The sequence below is a fragment of the Gobius niger genome, assembly GCF_951799975.1.
Source record: "Gobius niger genome assembly, chromosome: 11".
In the NCBI taxonomy this organism is placed as follows: Eukaryota; Metazoa; Chordata; class Actinopteri; order Gobiiformes; family Gobiidae; genus Gobius; species Gobius niger.
Window position 1 is genome coordinate 3,360,742 of NC_136862.1, and position 22,244 is coordinate 3,382,985.

Genomic DNA, 22,244 nt, shown 5'->3' on the forward strand with positions numbered 1-22,244 from the left:
CCCTATTGTCACTCAGAGACAAAAGTTTACAGGCCGATTCCTCTCTTTGACATATTTCCACTTCCTCAATTCAACTTGCCACATCTTCAAATATTACTTTGGAGGCGACACTTTCACAAGCTCTGTCTCGCTCAAAATGGTGTCCCCGTTTCCTGATGAGTCACAAAAATGGTCATTTCCTTTGTGGGAGACAGCAGCAGCGTTTATGTCAGTAATCTACAGCAAATGTTTCAAATTGATGTCTCTACATTTACTTGTTTCACCTGCAGCGTCTCGCCTTACGAAAGCCGCTCAAAGAAGCCAATCAGAAAACCCCAAATCGTCCTAGGACTAATTTGCTCAGACGTTTGACATTTTCGGTGAAAATTACAACAGCGAGATTCGTTCTAACCTTTGAAAATCATGTCGTGTGAATAAAACCGAGCCTTCCCGAGCCAGTTATCTGGCAAGAAACCCTTCACTTTCTGCTCGCGTGCTGTTACATTTGTGCAAGACTGCGGAGGGGGAAAAGATCGAGCCCTTTTCAAAAAGCAGAAGAAGAAGAAGAAGCAGAAGCGAGTCCAAGCAGATATTTCCCGCCACTTTGCATTTGGAGAGCAAACCGAGCTCAAGCGCCGCTGCTGTTTGTGTTTGAGTGACACAGACCGAGAGCTGAGTGCCATTACCCCCGCGGTGTTTACGGTCTATATTCAGGAGCCATCAGGGCAACGTCTCCCCCCCCCTCCTCGAAAAGAAACACTCTCTCTAATGGCCCCCGCGATCTGCTGCTCCTATTCCATATGGACGGCCGGTTCAGCGCTCGGCACGCAATCTGTTCCCGTGTCATTGCTGCATCGACCGGACGCACAAATACACCAATACACAAATGCACAAATACACAAATACGGGTCTTCCCAAGGTGAGGAAACAGAGGCCTCCTGGAGTGGCCTGTTATCCACCCTCGCCCACACTCGTCATAACAGAGACGCTGATGTACAAAGTGAGCTGAGGCGATGTCATGTGGAAATGGATCAGCTCCACGTTTCGTCTTTTAACTCGTGAGGGGAAAAATAATCCCGACTGAACCTGAAACATGTCGAAGTGTGTTCCAGACTGACAGAGCTCAGGACTGATGGCAAAAAGTCAAACGAAGAGGCTCAAAGGAGACCGAGAGAGAGTCTTTCTCCGGTCAGCTAAGAGACCGCTTTACCTTTAACCTCTTAGCTCCTGCCTGAACTGAGGGGATCTTTTTCCTCACGGCATCAGATTTTTTTTCCGTCATTTTTTTGTTGGGTGTTCAACTCATTTTTGTAACTTTTTGGTCATTTTTTTGGGTCAAAATTTTAGCACATTTTTTGTAATTTTTTGTCACATTTTCTGTCATTTTATCGTAAATTTTTTATCAAATTTTTGTCATTTTTTGGTAAATTTTGGGTCAAATTTTTTGTCATTTTTTGTCACATTTTTGTCATTTTTTTTGTCATTTTTTTCATAATTTATTTTGTCAATTTCTTGTGACATTTTTGCCACTTTTTCATCAATTTTTCGTCACTTTTTTGTCAATGTTTTCTCACTTTTTTGTCACATTTCCATCATTGTTTTCGTCTCAGTTTTGTTGCTATTTTCTCACCTTTTTTCCAGAAGCTTTTGGACTGGGGTAAAGCCAAACTGGAGAAAATGTGCTCTGTTCAGGTGGGAGTTAAGGGGTTAAAAAGGTGTTACTTCGGGTCCGATTTGCCGTCATGCACGAGCTTAATATAGAAGGTGCAGTTACACGTATGGCCTGAGGTGGCAGTAGTGAGTATAAAATGGCCAACTTGCATCCAGCCCCTTTAACAAAGTAGAATTTCAATATGCAGCAGGAAGAGTAAAGCAGCTGATCAAAAGTTTAGGATCGCATGACTTTAAAAGGTCAAATCTGTACAACAATGTGCTTTTAATGTGATTTTCTGTCAGGTATTCACACTGTCATGTCCAGCTCAATAACCACATTTGGTCTCACTCCCTTTTCTTCTTGTTGCATATTGAAGTTCTACCTGGAACCTTGTTAAGATCCAACCATGAGAAGTGTGATTTCAGTCTTTCAGCATACAGTACATTGTGTGTTCCCGTCGTCTCTGTGTTTTTAATTAGCATCCTTTTTGTTTTGGAGTCAGACAAATAGCATGAGAATTCTATTTGCAGGGTAAGGTGAGCCCCGTACGCTCTGTACACACTGTTTCACTTCTCTCTGTGTTGTTCAGGTGCTTGCTACATCGGGGACTTGCTGTGAGAATATCAGCCTTAGTTTCTCGGGTTAGCTCGGTTGATGGCTGCCACGCTAATTACTCCCCCTACTGCAGATGGAAACACTCCTCGTTTGTTCATACGGATAAGCACCAAAGGCCTTTTTAACTCAGAGAGATGTGGAGCTGTCCGTGGTCCTGATGTCTCCTCAGCCTCACTTTAACCTCTTAACTCCCGCCTGAACCGAGAGCATTTTCTCCAGTTCAGCTTTACCCAAATCCTGTAGGCCAGTGAAACACATCATTTGAAAGCTAAGACCTACAAAACTGAATTGATCTTTTTCCTCACGTCATTAGATTTTTTTTCATCACTTTTTTTGTTGGGCAGTCATCTCATTTTCGTCAAATTTTGTGTCACTTTTTCGTCAAATTTTTTGATTTTTTTTTTGTCAAATTCTTTTCACTTTTTTGACAATTTTTTTGTCACTTTTTCGTCAAATTTTTCGTCAATTTTTTCGATTTTTTTGGTCCATTTTTTGGTCCATTTTTTTGTCACTTTTTTGTCAAAAAATGGACAAAAAAGTGAAAAGAATTTGACAAAAAAATGCGAATAATTTGACAAAAAAGTGGCAAAAAAATTGACAAAAAAGTGAAAGGAATTGGCAAAAAAATGCGAATAATTTGTCACTTTTTTGTCACTTTTTTGTCAAATTATTCGAATTTTTTTGTTAAATTCTTATCACTTTTTTGTCATTCTTTTCTAAATTTTTTGTAAATTTTTTGTCACTTTTTCGTCAATTTTTTCAAAAAAATTTTTGGTCCATTTTTTTGTCACTTTTTTGTTGGGCAGTCATCTCATTTTCGTTTTCGTGACTGTTTTGTCACTTTTTCGTAAAAATATTCGCATTTTTTGTCAATTTTTTCTCACTTCTTTGTCCATTTTTTCACATTTTCATCCTTGTTTTCGTCTTAGTTTTGTTGCTATTTTCACACCTTTTTTCCAGAAGCTTTTGGATTGGGGTAAAGCTGGAGAAAATGTGTTCGGTTCAGGTGGGAGTTAAGAGGTTAAAACAACTCGAATGCACCGAAGCAGAACGGGGGAGCTGTCCGTGGACCTGATGTCTCCTCAGCTTCAACTCGAATGCACCGAACTAACAGCAGAAGCGGGGAGCTGTCCGTGGCAGCCGTTATTGAACTGGAACATTAAAGCACACAATGGTCAGCGAGTCCGAAGTTCGAGGATTTGTGCGTCCACTCTGCTTCAATACGGGGCTAATGTTCTGCATCGCTCAGTCTATGATCGAATAAAAGAGATGCGGCAACAACAGCAGGACGCTCTCGTGTGTCGGAGCGGCCGGTGTAATGAGACTGTAGCTCAGAGAGGTTCAGCACCGAGGACAGCTCACATCAGGCTCACACAATGGAGACAAACACAAAGGAGAGAAGTGGACACCGGCTCCATGTGCAGCAAGAGGTTCAGCACCACGGACAGCTCACACCGGACAGACACGTCACAGATCTTTACTCAGCCGCGTTTCTGTGGGATGTTAAAAAGCATTAAATGTCATTAAATGAATCACACTATAAACACATTTCACTGCAGTTTTGGTTGAAATTGTCCACACTTTTAAAGCTCATCCTTCCTTTGAAATGAGGGAGGTAAATTCCAAACTTCTTGGGACAAAAGAAAAAGTGAAAAATGTGACGACAAATGCGAGGATTAAGTTTCGTGGGTCGTTCAACAGGGCACATGTGCAGACAAAGTGACTGAGCTTTTCTGAAAGTTTTTGTTCCACTCTTGCAAGAACATCTCCTACAGACTCCAGACTTTACAGGCTTGAAGGTTTTGTCAGAGGGATTTTTAAATATCTATTTCCTGACAGATTTATTAAGCTTTGAACCCAAAGAACAAGGCAAAACTTTTTCTCTTTCCAAAACTAAATGAGATCTAAACTCCCCCTCAATAAATCTTTGTTACTCATATATATCAGCAAATTAAAACCATGAATTTAAACTTGGGTCAGTCCACTAATTACTGTTGCTGAAAATATACAACAGTTTTACATGAGGAAAGTATATTTTTCTCATATTTATGTCAGTCATCTACAGCAGAAGTTTCGGTAACACTTTACATTACGGGCCGGTAAGTCTTCGGTACTTACAGTGGTAATTCTAGATACTCATGGTGGTGCTTACAGTGGTAAATACTAGTAATAATAGTGGTATTTCTAGGTACTTATTGTGGTACTTACAGAGGTGCTTATGGTGGCGCTTGCAGTGGTAATTCTAGGTACTTATTGTGGTACTTAAAGGTTGCTACAGTGAGAATTACAAGGTGTGTACTTCTAGAAACAGTGGTAACTCTTTGTAATGAAGGTTCTTGTTTTCCTTAATGCTGTTTTATGTTGTTTTATAGTCACACAATTCTAGAAATTACTTCTGTTTGTAGAAGTACCGCATTTACTACCTATGAATTGCTGCTGTAGTATCTTTGAATTACCAGTAAGTACCATAGATGTATCACTGAAACTTCTAGAAACTATCATTTAAAGTACCAAAGTAAAGAGAAGTACAACCTTCATTACTAAGAGTTACCACTGTATCTCTTAGTAGTGAGAGATACAGGGGTAACTCTGTGACTCCCCAACCCTAACCCCAATTACAAGTAGTTACCACTTTTAGGGCCACAATAAGTACCACGGTCATTACTAGTAATTACCACTGTAAGTACCACAGACTTACCGGCTCGTAGTGTAAAGTGCTACCTGGTTTGCTTTCTGTTGCCCTGTTTTAGTTTGTTTCCTTGTGTTGATGTCCTTGGTGTTTTATTTTGACATGTCTTTTTGTTCTGTTGTGATTTTCTGTTTGACTTCCCTCTCGTTATTGCCTGCCCCGCCCTAATGTGTCTCCCCTGTGCCCCGTTTCCTCATGTATTTCTACCCCTGTGTTTCCCTTGTTCTTTGTCAGTTCATTGTCTTCATGTTCGAGTCTGTGAGTTTGTTCTTGTGTTGCTCCTGCTTTACTTGTGTTTTTTGTCAGTTTCTTGTTTGGATTTTTGCACGCATTAAATCTGTTTCCGTTGCAGTCTGCATTTTGGGCCGTTTCTTTTTCATTTTCACTTCAAACCGTGACAGACTCTAAAGTACTTTTTGTTTTCCGATTGCAGCGTCTCGCCTTAAAAATATAACATCTGGTCCTTAAAGTGGGACTGAAACAGCCGTACATTCATGTCTAAACCCTGACATGGTTAATCGGGAGTTTTCAGGCCCAAACTTTACCTCTATGCTATATTTGTGGATCTCTTTACTCCAGGGTTATAGGTTTTACACACATTAAACCCCGATAAGACTCGGGGACATTAGTTTTCTGCACACGTGACCGTTTCCTCAAATATCTTCTGCTTTTGTGCTTTGCTAATTGGGCCCATTCTTGCTGTAATTTCACGACTAATCTCGCCGCCGTGCTCCACCGCGATGCATTATTCATTTCTGCTCCATTTCGACAGGACGCTCGCGCTGAGGACCCTCCAGACGGAACAATGGGCCCCGTTTCTGAGGCCCTCAGAGGAGCGTGCGAGATCCCGGCCATTGTCCCGGACACGTGTTCCTCTGTCTCACTGACAATGGAGACGATTGAGAGCGTTTTAAAGCCACTTGTTTAACTTCGTGACGAAAGTGCCGAAGCTGAAATGAGGTTAACGGGCGCGTTATTCAAAATCGACTTCTTACCTCCTTACGATGTTGTGCTCTCGTCATAAACGGACCTGGAGCTGTTTCATCCCCGGCTGTGAGAGCATGGAGGGCGTTTTCACACATGGGTTGACGCGAGATCAGCTGTTTAATCAACTTATTTCCATGACAACTAGGGCTGGGTCTGTTAAACGATTCCTACTTGGTACCGACCGAAAAGCTCCGGTAGGGGGCGGTATCGAAAAACATTTTTTTTTCGGTGCTAATTTTCGGTACTTTTTCTCTCCAAACGTCAATAAATGATCCACAGTGAGTCTAAAAAAGCCTGAACTCATGAGCAGCTTCAGCGCAAATGCAGAAGCGAAGCTGTAACTTACTCACACTTCAGTCATTATCAGAGATGGCAGAGCCGCGGTCTGAGCCAGGACTAAACCAGGACTAAACCAGGACTTACAGTAAACTGGTTCAAAACCAGGACTAAACCTGGACTGAATAAGAAACTAGACTCTTAGACAAAGAGAAAAGCAGTGACAACGAGAAACACATGGGCTTTACCTTTAGCTTTAGCTTTAGCCGCAGAGCCTGAAGTTACTGCTGTTGTTTAAACTCCAGCTGCACCGGAGCGTTTGGGATCAAAGATTGTTTCTGTAAAAGGTGAGGCTCACTCTGCATTAGCCATGTTTGGAACAGTTATGGTGCATTGTCAGTGACAGAGTGAGCGCTCTCACTATGTAACAGATCTGTGACGTGTGAGGAGCTTTCACTGTCGAACAGCTCAGTGAGTTTAGAAAAGTTTATCTTCAGTAAACGGTCCTGATGTGGATCTGGTCTGTTCCTGCAGCTCAGGAGGTAATAATGTCCTTTCTCTCTTTTTATCACGGCTTTAGTGGGAATTCTGCTCAAAACATGAAGTTACAGGTGACGCTGCTGCTCCTGTTTTCTGATGTGCCGTGTTTGTGCTGCTGTGCTGTTTGTTCTCCTGAACGATACTTTTTATTTATATTTTAACTCAATTAAAAAAACATAGGTATCGAAAAAAAAGTACCGTTAAGGCACCGGTACCGAAAAGCTGGTATCGTTAAAGTAGTGGTATCGAAAAAATCTGAACGGTACCCAGCCTTTACTTACTACAGAAAAAACAAATGTGTTGGATCCACCTGTAGGCATGAACAGGCTTGCTAGAAAAAGGCGGAGGCTGAACATGTCTTCCATATTTAAATAAGAGCGTTTTAAGAAAGTCGGCCTGTGTAGAGCTGTAGTAGAACTGGTCTTTTGGACGCCCCATCGTTCACATTTAACCCTCTGGGTTTTTGGTTTCGGGAAACGAATAAAGAAAACATCCTTCATATGTGGACGGTCACAGTGTCTGGAGTCGTTTCTGCGAGTTCCACAGCAGCAGTGTTTACTCGGCGTGTTCTTATCTGAGCGAGAACCGGCAGAAAACCAGCAGTTCCAGCACGAGTCGTAACCGAGCGCTTCTATGTCGACCCCCTTCCGGTTCACGCTGCTGACGTCACGCGGCCTTGCGGTCTAAAAATAGCACTCGTGCCGCACGCTATTGGAGAAATATGTATTCTGGCTGGCCAAGCTACACTGCAGCAACACACAGCTTATCTTTCCTCTTGATTGAAACAGCTGTGCAGCAAAGGAGAGCAAGAGGAGAGAGTGGGAGGAGCATATAGTGAGATCATCTGAATAACCAGGGAGTGAAACGACTTTGTTTCAGCTGTTTTTTAAATCAATATGGCATTTTCTAATCGATAAAGACTATTACCAAATACCTATAAAAAGCTCTGTCCTCTATATAAGCTACTGTATGCCGATATCTCTTCTTTGCGATGCGTTCCCCGTCCACAGATAAAGGGGAAACATTGATGCGCTCGCTCTCGGACCGGACATGACTTGACTACAGCAGCGGAGAACAAAGCGCCTCCGGATGACTGACAGGAGGCCCCTCAGAGGAGCTCCCGCTCTCATGTAGCCGCCGCCTGTATCCGAGCGCTGCGGCGGGGCGGTCCCGGCGCTCTCTCCCGGTGCCAAATGACATTGTTCTCTCGTTGTTGGCGCGTCCCGGGCGTGCGCTCTCTCATCCGCGCTCGTAAAGAGAGACAACATTAAAAAAGAGAGGTTGTAAAACAAGGAGCGAGGAGAAAGTAAACACTGAGACCTACAGGAAGACTAAGGGGATTTGGGGAAGAGAAGCTTTTTTATTGGAACTGTGGGTGGACGGACGGATGGACTTAATGTTGGGTTTACACACAGGCACGATGGCATTTTTACATCATTCGTGACATTTGTGACATTCCTGGATCTTAATTGGGTTTTTACTAAAGCACATCGGCTCGTGAGATTCATGATGTTCCAGGAGGATGTTTTTGGCCGTGTCCTTTCGTGATGATTAGTAATGATTCATTCTTACAGCATTGGTAGGAATCACTGTTTTCTTTCTTTTATAGTTTATTGTTTAGTTTATTAGTTTAGTTTATTAGTTTATTTCAACAGGGACAATGTGCAAAAACATTAATTAAAGATTTGGCTTGAGCTGGTTTTCATCTGCAGTCCCTGAGCCTGATAGAAACCCACGTTGTGCCTGTTACAGCCCCAGGCTTCCAGTCTCCCTCCATTTTGCATTAGTATTGGTTGTGTGGCAAATTTCCCTTTGTCTTCCATGGAAACCTGGCTGTGCGAGCCCTGGCCTGGGATTGGAGGACTCGTTTCAAGCTCGGTTGTGGTTGGCTGCTTGTCTCTGGTCCTGATTGGTGCGGCACCTGAACACCTGGCCCCAGTCAACCACCTGGTGCAGCCACACCTAGGGCCTTTCCGAAACCGCTCCCTCCTCCCTCACCCTACCCTTCCTTCTCAGCGAGTCTGCATCGACGCCACACATAACAGGTGTGTGTTACACCGGAGAGCAGTCCCACGAGCAACACACCAAACAACTTCAGTTCCGTGTTTATTTAGGAGCATCTAAGTGTTAATTTGAACAACTTTCCCGTCATATAGACATTTATTAATGAAAAAGAAAACGACAGTGAGACTTAATATGATTTTATTGGGAGATGAAAAGTTCTCACTTGTGAGTTTGAAGAAACTAAATTATATAATGTAAATACGACATGTTTGAATCTGAACCTTTTATTTATTTAAAAGTATGATCAGTTAAATTTGTTATTTTTTCCACATTATGGGCTGTGCAGTTCATGGGGGAGAGTGCGTCTGAAAGTCACAGCTTGAATTTCTCTGTTGAGTGAACCTCTGGAGGTGCCCTCACTGAGGCCTGAGTGGAAGGGTGTACGGGAAGGGAGGAGGGAATGGTTTCGGAAAGGCCCCTCGGCTCTTGGACATTCTGGGCGGCTGGTCTTTGGGGCCAGTATGCCGATGTAACCAGGTAGAGTTCCTACACTGGTGAAGCCCATGAATGCACCACCCCAGTCTCTCAATGTCACAGCCTCTGGATCAGCAGAGTGGTAAAAGGTGTGCAGGCCTTAGCATCTGGGTCATTGTTGGTCTGTTATTTTGACCCTTGTGCTCGGTGAAGGTGGGGGTTATGACGTAATACAGGAAAAATCAGAAGCAAAGGCATGAAAGGCATGAATCGGTTCGTTTCTCAATGTTTAAATATTATAGTAACGTCCACATGAACTCCGACCATGAAGAGCAGATATACCACATTCGCCCGATGCTGGACATTCTCAACAGGTTCCTGACAGGACGCGACAGTTCCCGATGGGCAGCAGAGGGACAATATTCGTGGCCGTGCTAATAATCCACGCCGTTAATCATAACACAAGGAAACAGCAACAGTTTGAGACAATGTGTAAAGTCTCTGCAACAAATCATTATATTCCCTCTACCCTCCGTCACAAACATGGATTCGTGGCGTTCGTGACTTGTGTAAACCTACTGTTAAAAGTTTGCTCACATTTCAGTAAACTATTCCATAAATCTATGTGAAAGCCCAACAGCTGATTCGCATTTTGTAACGCAGGTCTCAGTGTTTCAGGTCACGAGCCTCGAGACACAGAGGTCCATGACTTATTCAGATTCAGAAAACTTGATTTATCCCCAAGGGGTGATTCATTTGCAGCTTCCCCGCCACACATTCATCCATCTCATAAATACAACACATAGTGAATAATACAAATATAAACCTGCAGCCATAATCGATCTAAAGATGCCACGTATGACACGATCATTTTTGTGTTAATAATGAAGCTGTAACTTTGACAGCTCCAAGTTTAAACAGAACAAATCAGTGGAGTGTCTTCTGCTCATGTGCTGTCGGGCTTTCTCACTCAGATGTGATTTCATTTAGACTATTTTGTTTAAAGTGGATGTTTTTCACCTGATCAGGCTGTTCATGCTAAGCTGCTCAAAGAACAACATGTGTTTCAGAACGTGTTTGGAGAAGTCTGAACTATCGGGCCGATGGTAAACACAAACACGTGAACAAGAGATGGCAAATGTTCGAAGCAGAAGGCGCAGCAACAGCTAGCGGCTAACAGTTTAGCATTATGACAGAAGTTTACAAAAAGATCTAAATTGACAAACATGTAAGCGACCTGCTCGGATGCAGCTGAAATCCTCCTGAAGTGTCTGTTTGTTTATTAAAGAGGGGGTATCATGCTTTTTTCAATCACATAGCACCAGTCTATATCACACTACAATGATGACCAAACCTTCTGTTGGTCTGTAAATGCAGTAAATTAGAATAAATGCCTTGTATAAAATTGCTCTCTCAAAATGGCTGTAGTGAATGTCTTGAAATAGGCCTCTGTCTCTTTAAGAACCTCTGAGCCTTTCCGACACGCCCCCTCCACACGCTGTCTGTGGCATCAGTGGGGAGGGGGTTCTGCTGAGGAGCAGTGGTTGGTTACTCGGCTGGTGACGAAAGCTCGGAGGCGTCTCCAGGAGGTGGGGGCGTTCCTAGGAGGACTCAGGCAAACCTATCCCTAAAATGGCCGCCATCAGAGTTTTTACAGATTACTCAAAAATAAGTGAATGTGCCAAGGCAACACTTCAGGCATGTTTTTAATGAGGGAATGACATCATAACATGATATAAAGCTTGAAAAAGTTGCATAATACCCCCCCTTTAATCCAATATCTACAGGAGCTGTCAGCTCAAACAAAGCAGCACCGGAGGAGAGGCTGAGGTGTTCAAGGGTTGCGGGGGGAAAAAAATCTGCGCTGTAAACTTAGTTCTAAATGAATTATTATGTTCTAAATGTCCCACAAAAGTGACAGTCTTTCATTTTAGCAAATAAATGTAAATCTCAAAACACTTACTTTGTACATATGTACATATACACTTATTCATGCGGGTGAATGTGTGTTTCACACAAGATTAATGACATTTCTGTAGCTCATTGAATGCATTCAGAGCAGCGTGTGGTCTAAACAGTGTGGATGGGAGTGAGGGGTGTGGGCGACGGGGAGAGCCAGGTGAGGTGAGGGGGGGGGAGCACAGCAGAGTTCACTCCTCGACCTACTGATGAAAACATATCAAAAAGACATCGCTTAAGGCAGCTTTAAAACAAGTTCTCCTCAGGGGAGCAGAGAAACATTGCAATAAAAATTGGTTTGTTATGTGCAAATCATTTTGAAGCACAAACCTGGAGAATTCAATCACTAAGCTAGTTTAACCTCCACAGTGTGTATTTTTTTGCATCGCTGTGCTAAATGCTGCGGCTAGCAACAGTATGCTAATGCTAGCGGCAGTTTATCAAAGCTGGGACAGAAACTATGATTGAATCACCTATCAAGTAATAAAATAAAATCGGCCAAGTATTTGTTTTTACAGGATTATAGACCAGACATCGGCCAAGAATATCGGCAGTGCATATCGGCAGATACCAGTAAAAATCCCCAAATTACCCATATCGGTCGACCTCTAGTCTGAACTACAGAGACAGTTTTCCTACATAATAAGCCCCCGTGGAGTCTCTCAGGGCTTTAGCGGTTTGGCAGAAAACATAACGTTACAACATATTACATAATAACTCTGGGATTTGCCGTTTGCATTATTCAAACTGAGATCTGCATTCGATTGCCATTAGTCTCTCTCATGCTGAAGCCATGTACCTTAATACAATGTCAATATTCATTATCAGGAGCAGCGCAGGCGGCTTGTTTACAGGCGCCTCCTCCTCCTCTCCAGAGCCTAATTACAGCGAGGATGTGCTGCTGTCACTGCTCCGCTAACGACCTGCCGGCGACGACGCTGCAGGACCAGGATTAGGAGGCAGCCGCAGACACTCTGACGCAGCGACGCTTCTGCTGTCACTTAATAAACGCTGCATCATTGACTTTGAGAAACAAAACTCCTGATAAAATAATGATAACAGCTATTTGGGAGCAGACAGGTTGGAAACTGCGGTCACAGGAGAGCGCTTTGGAAACAGTGCCTCTCTCTTACAAAGGTTTTTTTCTTTTTTTCTTCTCTGCAGACTCTCATTACTAAACTAAAGCTTTTGGAGGTGCCCCCTCGCTCTTAAAAGTGGGACAGTTAAAGTGCAAATTAAGACCAAACCAGGTTTTTTCTGCTGCCTTCAGGGATCCTAAAGGGGCCGACAAGCTCTCTCCCCATGATTCTGGCCCAAAACATGACTCCGCCCCCTCCTTACTGACGTCACAGCCTTGTTAGGACATGGTGGCCATTCACCAACCATCCACTACTCCATCCATCTGACCATCCAGGGTCACACGGCCTCATCAGTGAACAAGACTGTTTGAAAATGAGTCTTCATGTATTTCTGAGCCTTCTTTTGACTGCAGCCCTTTCTGTTCATCAGCTTCAATGAACAGTTTAGGAGAGGCCAGATAGAAGGTTTATGCACAACTGCAGCCTCTGGAGGGTCCCACACCTTGATGTTCGGGAGACTCCAGAGGCACCAACAGCTTCAAATACCTGTCTGCTGTTTTGTAGCAGCTGTTCTCTTAATCTGATGCATTTATCTGGCAGAAACCGTCCTTATTGTGCCATTATCTGCACAAACCCGTGTGTGTCTGAATCATCCACAAATCTCGTATCTGTATGAAGATTAGGCTTAATCTTTCATGAAATATTGAAGGTTTTCACACCTAGACCAAGGCATTCAACTATTCCACGCTTTTCATCAGCAGAGAGATCATCATTTTCAAGCAATAAGGGAAAGAAAACGGATCTGCTTAATAATGTGGAACATCCTGTTTCAGTAGTTTTTTCCTTAAAGAAGGGGTACATCACACAGCACCAGTCTACATCACACTACAATGATGACCAAACCTGTTGGTCTGTAACTGCAGTAAGTTAGAATAACTGCCTTGTATAAAATGTCTCTTTCAAAATGGCTGTAGTGAATGTCTTGAAATAGGCCTCTGTCTCTTTAAGAACCTCTGAGCCTTTCCGACACGCCCCCTCCACACGCTGTCTGTGGCATCAGTGTGGAGGGGGTTCTGCTGAGGAGCAGTGGTTGGTTACTCGGCTGGTGACGAAAGCTCGGAGGCGTCTCCAGGAGGTTCCTAGGAGGACTCAGGCAAACCTATCCCTAAAATGGCCGCCATCAGAGTTTTTACAGATTACTCAAAAATACGTGAATGTGCCAAGGCAACACTTCAGGCATGTTTTTAATGAGGGAATGACATAATAACATGATGTAAAGCTTGAAAAAGTCAATTTTGCATAATACCCCCCCTTTAACTGAGCTTAACATGAAAACTAATCATCCCAGGCGTCTGAGATTGATGTCAGTGATTCACAGACATCACTGAGACACACGCCATGAGCACACGGCGATCTGATCAGCGATGGACGAAGTGTTAATGTAGGGTTTCTGTATTACATCTACAAAGCAGCAGGAGCGCGTGTCATTAGCACTTAGCGTTACTGTGGAGACGTCAGGCACTCGGCCGCCTGGCGTGAATCATTTACAGTGTGACACTTGTTGCGGCGGTTTCTCGTAGCACTGACCACCCCCCTGGGTGCTGCTCTCGCTCCCCCCCACGGTCCGTCGAGCCGACCCTCATTAGCTGTAATATCAACCTGCAAATGTGGGCGGAGTTTTGTCTTTACTGCCACTTTGAGAAAGAGAGAGACAGGTAATAATAACAGGACTATGCTGAGCTCGACCATTGGATATGAGCCAGGCTGGTTACTGGACTTTCACACTGACGCTCTGTGAAATCTTCAGCTCCAGCTCTGACACAGTAAACTCACACCGAATGTAATGTTATGTACAACATCTTCCTCAGACTTGAATATTTTCCACATACTGAGGAGGCTGGTGTTTTGATCACGTTTCTGCACAGCTCTTCGATACCAGTGTCACCGCGGGACCATCGGTGTAATATTCGGTTAACTCTCGGGACCTGGACTCACTGTGGGATTAATAAAGTTTAAACCTCCATGATGAGACTGTTTTATAAATCTTGTGTCGAGTCAGTGCTAAGATTTTCTATGATGTGTTGGTTTGGAAATCTCAACATCAGAGCGAAAAACTCTTCTGGGAGCTCCTCAGACTCCACTTTCTGACTTGTATTCTGGACAGGCCCTGTGTGTTCTGGCTAATGATGCTCATCCTCTTCATGGTGAATTCTGTTACTTGTCTTCTGGTTCGAGGCTCAGGGCTCCATTGGTGGGGAAAAACAGATACAAATACTCCTTCATACCTGTAGCCATCTCCACTAAACTCTGAGTATAAAAGGAGGATACAGGCATCGAATTCTGTGTGAGGGAAAAAGTTGTATTCTGTTCTATTGTTGTACAAAAATTGCCAATGACTCTGTTTTTGTAAGGTTTGCACTTCGGCATCTTGTTGGACTGGTGAATGAATGCATCTTTAGTTTTTTTATGTATCCTTGTGCTGCAAAACTAATTGCCCCATCGGGGACATGAAATAAAGTGAAGTGAAGTGAAGTGACCTCTTAACCCCCGCCTTAACCAAGCACACTTTCTCCAGTTTGACAAAAAATGCACTGACGCGGCGACAACGTGATGAAAGATCTCTGGGCAGTTTCGCAGGGTTTTGCTGTTAAATGAGCCGTTACTTTGGCCTATAGGCTGTAGAATCCAGGCGAGAAGCTTTTAGATTTGGGTAAAGCCAAACTGAAGAAATGTGCTTGGTTAAGGCGAGTGTTAAAGGATACTTTAAATGATAGAATTTCTATTCAGATACTGGTGAAAGTCCACACACACCTCCTCCAGCTGTTCTGGGGGGACCCCGAGGCGACACCAGGCCAGCTCGGAGCCATAGTCCCACCAGTGTGCCCTGGACTTCCACGAGGCCTTGTCCCAATAGGACATATCTGGAACATCTCCCGAAGGAGGCGACCAGGAGCAGACCTGGAACAGATGCCCGAGCCACCTCAGCTGCTCCTTTCGACGTGAAGGAGCAGCGACTCTACTCCGAGCTCTTCCCAGGTAACTGAGCACCTCATCTGATCTGGAAGGGTGCGCCCAGCAACCCTGCAAAGGGAACTCATTTCGGCCGCTTGTATCCACGATCTTGTCCTTTCGGTCATTACCCAGATCTCATGACCATAGGTGAGGGTGGGAACGTAGATCGATCGGTAGCTTTGCCTCAGACTCAGCTCCCTCTTCACCACGACAGACCGATACAGCGACCGCATCACTGCTGACGCCGCACCGATCCGTCTGTCGATCTCAAGCTCCATCCGTCCCTCACTGAGAACAAGACCCCGAGATACTTGAACTCCTCCACTTGAGGCGAGGACTCCCCACCGACCTGAAGAGGGGAAGCGCCTGTTTCCGGTGGAGAACCATAGAGAAAGTGCAAAATATTTGTGGGCCTTTCATATGTAAAACTACATGCATATATTATGATGCCAGTGATGAGAGATTTAACCTGGGGTCTTTGCACACGAAAGAAGCCAAGTGAATAAAAAGGCAAGTCTAATTAACTCGTAAAAATCGCCCTACTTTTGCGTTTCGACTGAGGGCTGCTGGAAAAGACGGTGCCCAGAGTGTGAACAGGCCAGGAGCACCACTGGAACTGATGTGTTTCACTACACCAGGGGTAGGCAAGTTTTCTTAACGGAGGTCCAATTTTTTTCATTGTATAAAGACCGAGGGCCGAAGCCGCCAATTAGGCCAAAGTAAAGCACTACACTGGAAAAATGGCCATCTTAAATGAGATAAATGACTTAAAATTGCTTGAACTAAATGTTCTGTATGTTGAATTTGAGTCTGTTTGGACTAATCTAAGATAAAGATAAAGATACAAACGCTAATGCCAATGGAACAAGCATAAAACCCACTTTGAAATCAGACAAATTAACTTTTACCTTTTAAAAAGATTTGTTTTTCACTTGAAATTATATAATAGATCAGAGAAAACATCTTATCACCAATGGAACAAGTCATTATTCTCTTAATTCAGATTATAAAACCAGACCAAATCTACTCAAACTTTAGATTCAATCTCTTAATTCGAGTAGGTTTCTGTCATTTCTTCCTTAAAATCATTTTTTATTTGAAGTTGTACATAATATGACCTATTTGGGTGTTTTAACAGTATTTCTCCCATTTAACCCTAAACATGTTAAAGGGGGGGTATTATTCAAAATTGACTTTTTCAAGCTTTCCATCATGTTATTATGTCATTCCCTCATTAAAAACATGCCTGAAGTGTTGCCTTGGCACATTCACGTATTTTTGAGTAATCTGTAAAAACTCTGATGACCATTTTAGGGATAGGTTTGCCTGAGTCCTCCTAGGAACGCCCCCACCTCCTGGAGACGCCCCCGAGCTTTCGTCACCAGCTGAGTAACCAACCACTGCTCCTCAGCAGAACCCCCTCCCCACTGATGCCACAGACAGTGTGTGGGAAAGGCTCAGAGGTTCTTAAAGAGACAGAGGCCTATTTCAAGACATTCACTACAGCCATTTTGAGAGAGCAATTTTATACAAGGCAGTTATTCTAATTTACTGCATTTACAGACCAACAGAAGGTTTGGTCATCATTGCAGTGTGATATAGACTGGTGCAGTGTGATTAAAAAAAAGCATAATACCCCCTCTTTAAAAAAAAAAGTACTTTCTGATTTGTGTCATAATGATTCTCAAAATCATCTTGAGGGCCAGAGGTTCTGTGCTGGAGGGCCTGACGTTGCCTACCCCTGCACTACACTATGGTAGAAACACATTTATTTGCGTAACATGGAATCTGGCAGTAAAGCTGATTTCATTACTAGAGTAAAAGTACATGTATTATTGGTCAAATTTGTCGTAAGTAAAATGTTCCCATCCGAGTACTTCCAGAAGATGAAGCGGTGAAGTTTGCTGCAGAGAACAGCGCGCAGCCTGCAGAGGAGATGCGGGAAAGAGGCGGCGGATCGGCTTTGTGATGCATTTAGACTCATCTCATCATCTCAACACAAAGTCCCGCTGCTCAGCCCCCCTCGGTCGCTCATCTCATTACAGGGAAAGCCCGGGCATGTTTATCCCACACGACGGGAGCTTTAATCTGACGTGTGAAACTGAATGTCACTCTGAGGCAGACAGAAGGACGAGCAGAAGCCTGATGGAGCTGTACGCTAATCCCAATGAGACGCGACGTCGTCAGAGGAGGAGGCTAACGAGACCATTACAGCAACAAACACATTACATGGATGGATAGACCAGTCGATAGATACAATATACTCCCATCCAGAGGCGTCCAACTGTGGTTCATGGTGCGGCCATATTGAACAGTATAGCCCACAGGCAGTGTTAAACGTAGTGAAAGTTAGTTTGGCGGCATGATGGTGCAGCGGATAGTACTTGTACTTCACAGCTAGAAGGTCCCGGGTTCAATCCCCAGATGGGTCCTTTCTGTGTAGAGTTTGTATGTTCTTCCTATGTCTGTGTAGGTTTTCTCTGGGTTCTCTGGGAACTACATTAGTATTATGATGTGCGTGAATGTATGGTGGTGGTCAGAAGCTGTCCCAGGAGAAACTGAAGCTAAAGCAGCTTCACGGTGGTGGAGCAGTTTGTGCTCTTGCCTCACAGCGAGAAGGTCCAGAGGTTCAGAGGAAACCTACGCCGACACGGGGAGAACTCTACACAGAAAGGCCCCCGTTATAATTGATTGACTGCGGAATCCTTCTTTATAATGGAGTTGGTGCGAGGAGGAGGAGGAGGAGGAGGAGGAGTTGGAGGAGTTGGAGGAGTTGGAGGAGTTCTTCTTCATAAAGGCATCCAAAAGTGGAGACAATATTAAAAAAAATGCCAAGGTTATATATATATTTGACCCATCCTTCGATGCCGCTGGGGGTGACTTGTGAGGAGGCGACCGCAGTGCTGCGCCCGGGGACCCATCACCCAGGATTAACCTATTGTGCATGTTTTTGGTTGATGGGAGAAAGCGAAGGAAACTCATCCAGACATGGAGAGAGAAACATGCAAACTGCACACAAACAGGCCTGCACGGTCCAGGAATTGAACCAGGACAAGGCAGTCACGATGACAAAATCTAAAGTTCGATATATGTATCGCGATAAACGATATTATTGAAGGCCTTTATAATGCCACAGAAACTAACTATAAAGCTTCACAGTGACAGGCTTTGTGAAAAAATCCCTCAGTAAACATGAAAAACAATGAGACAGGTAAAAAATAAAGTATTGCGTGAGAAAAATGGAGTGAAAATGCAAATAAATGTACAGACAATAAACATTGGGCCCAAAAATGAGTTGTTGAACGATAGCTAATATAGGCAAGGCAAGTTTATTTGTAGAGCACAATTCATAGTGCTTCACAGTTAAAGCAGCATCTATAATAGAAAACGCAATCTCAATGGCCGCCGCCTGGGCACCGCCATGTTTATTTCCCATACCAACTTTGAAGCTAAGCAGGGACGGGCCTGGTTAGGACTGGGATGGGAGACCGTTTGGGAACACCTGGAAGCCTGGCGACAGTACTGAGTTTGTGCGTGGTTGGTGCTGACCGTATTCCGTCTCCAAAGCTTTGTCTCCGAAAAAAAAGTACACGCAAAACATTGCCCAAAACCTGCTCAAACACGAGCCTCTAATCAAACGCGCTGCTCCGAGTGATTTATCCTCCGTGTAAGTAAAAGCGAAAATGAAACTACCACTTAACGAGCGCATGGCCTGCACTGCGTAGTTTTTTTTCGTTTTTTTTACGTTGCTGCTGGACCATTTGTTTTCTATTTTGCTTTCACGTATTGTGAGCCCAGAGGTACATTTGATTCTAAAGCAGCTTTGAACGCATTGCCAATTTTATTGTAAGGTTATAAATACTGTCTAACAACGATCATTAGGCTATTTCATTTCAAAACCTACTTATTATTTTTTTGATTGCACACTACCGTGATGCACCAAACCACAGGTCCTGCACCGTGAACCAAACCATTAGAGCTGAACCCCTAATATTTATCCATAATTATTCCACTGTCTCTTGAATTCGATTCCCTGAGTTTAGCGAAAATATTGTCGTTGTAGTTTATAAGAAAGGAGTGCGGGTGCATCAAACACTCCAATTGCTGTTTGTTTGAAATTATTTTTAGCATTCATTATTTTACACATTTGTAGTGGCCATAGTTTTTGGACTGGGTTGGGAACCACTGGTCTACAGCTGAACTGTGTGACGGGTTGGACATTTCTTTGTAATCACTCATAATCTCAGAATATCAAATGTGGAGACTAGCGAGGCCCGGCCGAAGGCCGGGTCTCAGCTAGTAAGATATAAGAAAAACAAATACAATCAATAAAAACATCAACCTAAAATTAATCAATTACAGTAAGAGGCAAGAGTGTGGATAAAATACTTTCAGTTATATCCATTTTTAAGTCTTGTTTTGACTCGCTCTGTCTTGAGCACTATTTTTAAGTCTTGTTTTGACTCGCTCTTATCTAATTATCAATGACAGCCCTGTCCCCGGAATCTTCTTGAACGGCCACTGATGTTGGTCAGATGAAAAGACTTTCGGCCATAGGATGAATGTGGCAGGTTTGTGAATCCAATCACTTCTGAATAAAGCTCATAGAAAACATTTGGACATTTCCTGTTGCATTGTATCGGCCGCTGCTCCAACTCAAATGACTGTGGAACCAGCTGGTCGGTTCATCGGTTGCAGACGTCCTGTTTAGCCTAATAAAGCACACGTTCTCGTCTGCTTTAATCATGTTCTGCAGATGAGCTTTTCTTCCGCGGCTTCTCGATTGCATTAATGCTAATGCGTGTGCGCTCCGTCCTCCGCACAAAGAGTCTCACATCAGGCGGACGCTCTGGGCCTGGACCGTATTGTTCTCCGATTCCTTTAGTCACTTGAGTCATTTACATTATGTCTTCAGAATATGAATCACGGCTCAGCAACGCTCCGGCGCTCGCTCCTCTGGGCAGGAACGCCGGACACCGTGGAGCGGAGGAATCCTGTAGCAATGACTGTACCTCTCTGATCGCATCACACTTATTAGGAATAATACGGCCTCGTACGACGGCTCCCCGGGCGCGGCACTGCGGCAGCGCATCGGGGCCGGGCAGAACACACACTACATAATCACCCCCGGAACAATAGTCATATCTCTCCATATAGATTTCCCTGGGTGGCTCTAATAAAAGAGATTTGTCCAAACTCCATATCCACAATGTTCGGGAAATACTATACGGCACAATTACCATAGATTGGGGGGAAAATAGAGGCGGACGACGAGGGAACGGATATGAAAATGTGCATAATTATATAAGGTACTGTGCAAGGGTGAGGGGCCTTCATTTAACTCTGGCAAAGAGAGGTCAGGCATATCCTTGTGTTGGTAAGTAAATAAGTAAGTGCTTTGTTTGTCGTTGTGCAACTGTGTGAAGAATTTGCATTTGGTTTGTCTTGAGCCTCTGTGTGGGACGACCCGAGCAGCATGTTTTTGGAGGTCGGGGAAACTGGAGCTTCAGGTTCACCGCCTCCTGAGTGTGTCCCCGTTTCAGAGCGTGGTGTCCTGCACTGGTCAGCTCCTCCGCCTCCTCTCACTCCTTCTCTTCTTCTGCCTTCACTGCGCCGCCGTCACTGTGCCTTCACTAGCTCGTGTTGCTAGTGTTTGCTGTTTGTTTATTTCTAAAAGAGCTGTTTCCTTCATGCAGAGGCATAGGCTGTTGGGCCCCCATGAACTGGCTCAATTTGTACTTACTTGCGTCAAACGCTTGATGAACACAATTTTTCCGACTGACTTCAGGACTGTAGTTACACCATGTCTCCACTAATACGCCTTGGCGCTGTTTATCCCCATCCTGCTGCTTTGGTGGGTCATGGTTGCCTATAGTGTTGACTTGTAATGAGCAGTGGACAGACTTTTTACTCATGTCTCCACCAGATAGTATTTGTAATAGTGAAACCAGATTATTGTGACTCATTATGACCTAAAGAACCTCAGCCTTCTGCTCTGAGGGAAACTTATGCAGAGAACTGCATTGTGGGAGTTGTCAGGTGACCACACATCCTGCAACACAGAAACAGCAAATGCATTTCACGGCAAAAATCACCAGGCTGAAAGTCCTTCCATCATCTGAGATATGGTCTCCACTTTTGGACGCCTTCATGAAACGTATGCTGAAAGATAGGGATGCACCGATACCACTTTTTCTGAAACCGATACGAGTACTTTGATTTAAGTACTTGCCGATACCGAATACCGATACGAGTACAAGGCATTTTCTTCATTCTTTTTTCACAGCAGGTTGGTTTGTAATTAGTTAATTTACTCATGTACATTTCCTTAAGTAAAGTAGGCGACACATTTAAGAGCAGTTATATTAGAATTGTGCTGATGCCATTTATTTATTTATTTAATTTTCATTCAATATAATTTTTATTGCACTGTCCATCACAGACAGAAAAGCCCATGTCCAAAAGCTCCCAATGCCTGTGCTTTATTCATTCATGTATTTTTATTTAACAATAGTATTGAGATTTTCGTCTTTACTTCAGCTCCTGTAGATTTTCTCGTGTGTTTGTAGTAACTTAGCGAGTAGCTACAGCGTTTTCATTGTTCTGCTGCAGCTCATTTTGGCTCAATATAAACATGCTGTATGTCTTTAATTTGGATTTTCTGAGGACTTTTTAGTCGCTGGGTTAGTTTTTCAGATGAAAAACCCCTGGGCATAAAACGGCGTCAGAATGGCCAAAACTGCTAGCCGCGAGTTAGCAACGTTAGCCTGTATGTTGTAAACACTGCAGACGCTGCAGCGCTAACAACATTAAGCTCTGGTTAAATCCAGCTCAGACTCTGGTTTAGAGAGCGCAGTCTGTAATAAAGTCAGCTCTATGTGGATTATTGTATCTACACTAAACAATTCTCCAGTTTGTTGCTTCTTCTCTCCTCAGCTGAGAGCTGCGCCTCGTAGCTGCGCCTCGTAGCTGCGCT

At 43.8% G+C, this 22,244-nt stretch overlaps 1 protein-coding gene across 1 annotated transcript in view; it reads right to left on the minus strand.

Annotated features, from left to right (window-relative positions):
- Positions 1–7,856: 7,856 nt before the first annotated feature.
- clip2 (CAP-GLY domain containing linker protein 2) overlaps positions 7,857–22,244 on the minus strand; it is a 317,314-nt gene continuing 302,926 nt past the window's right edge. Inside the window, exon 19 of the mRNA XM_079565590.1 lies at positions 7,857–7,881. Coding sequence (XP_079421716.1) covers positions 7,867–7,881 — 15 coding nt within the window. The 3' untranslated portion in view covers positions 7,857–7,866. The remainder of the gene's footprint in view (positions 7,882–22,244) is intronic.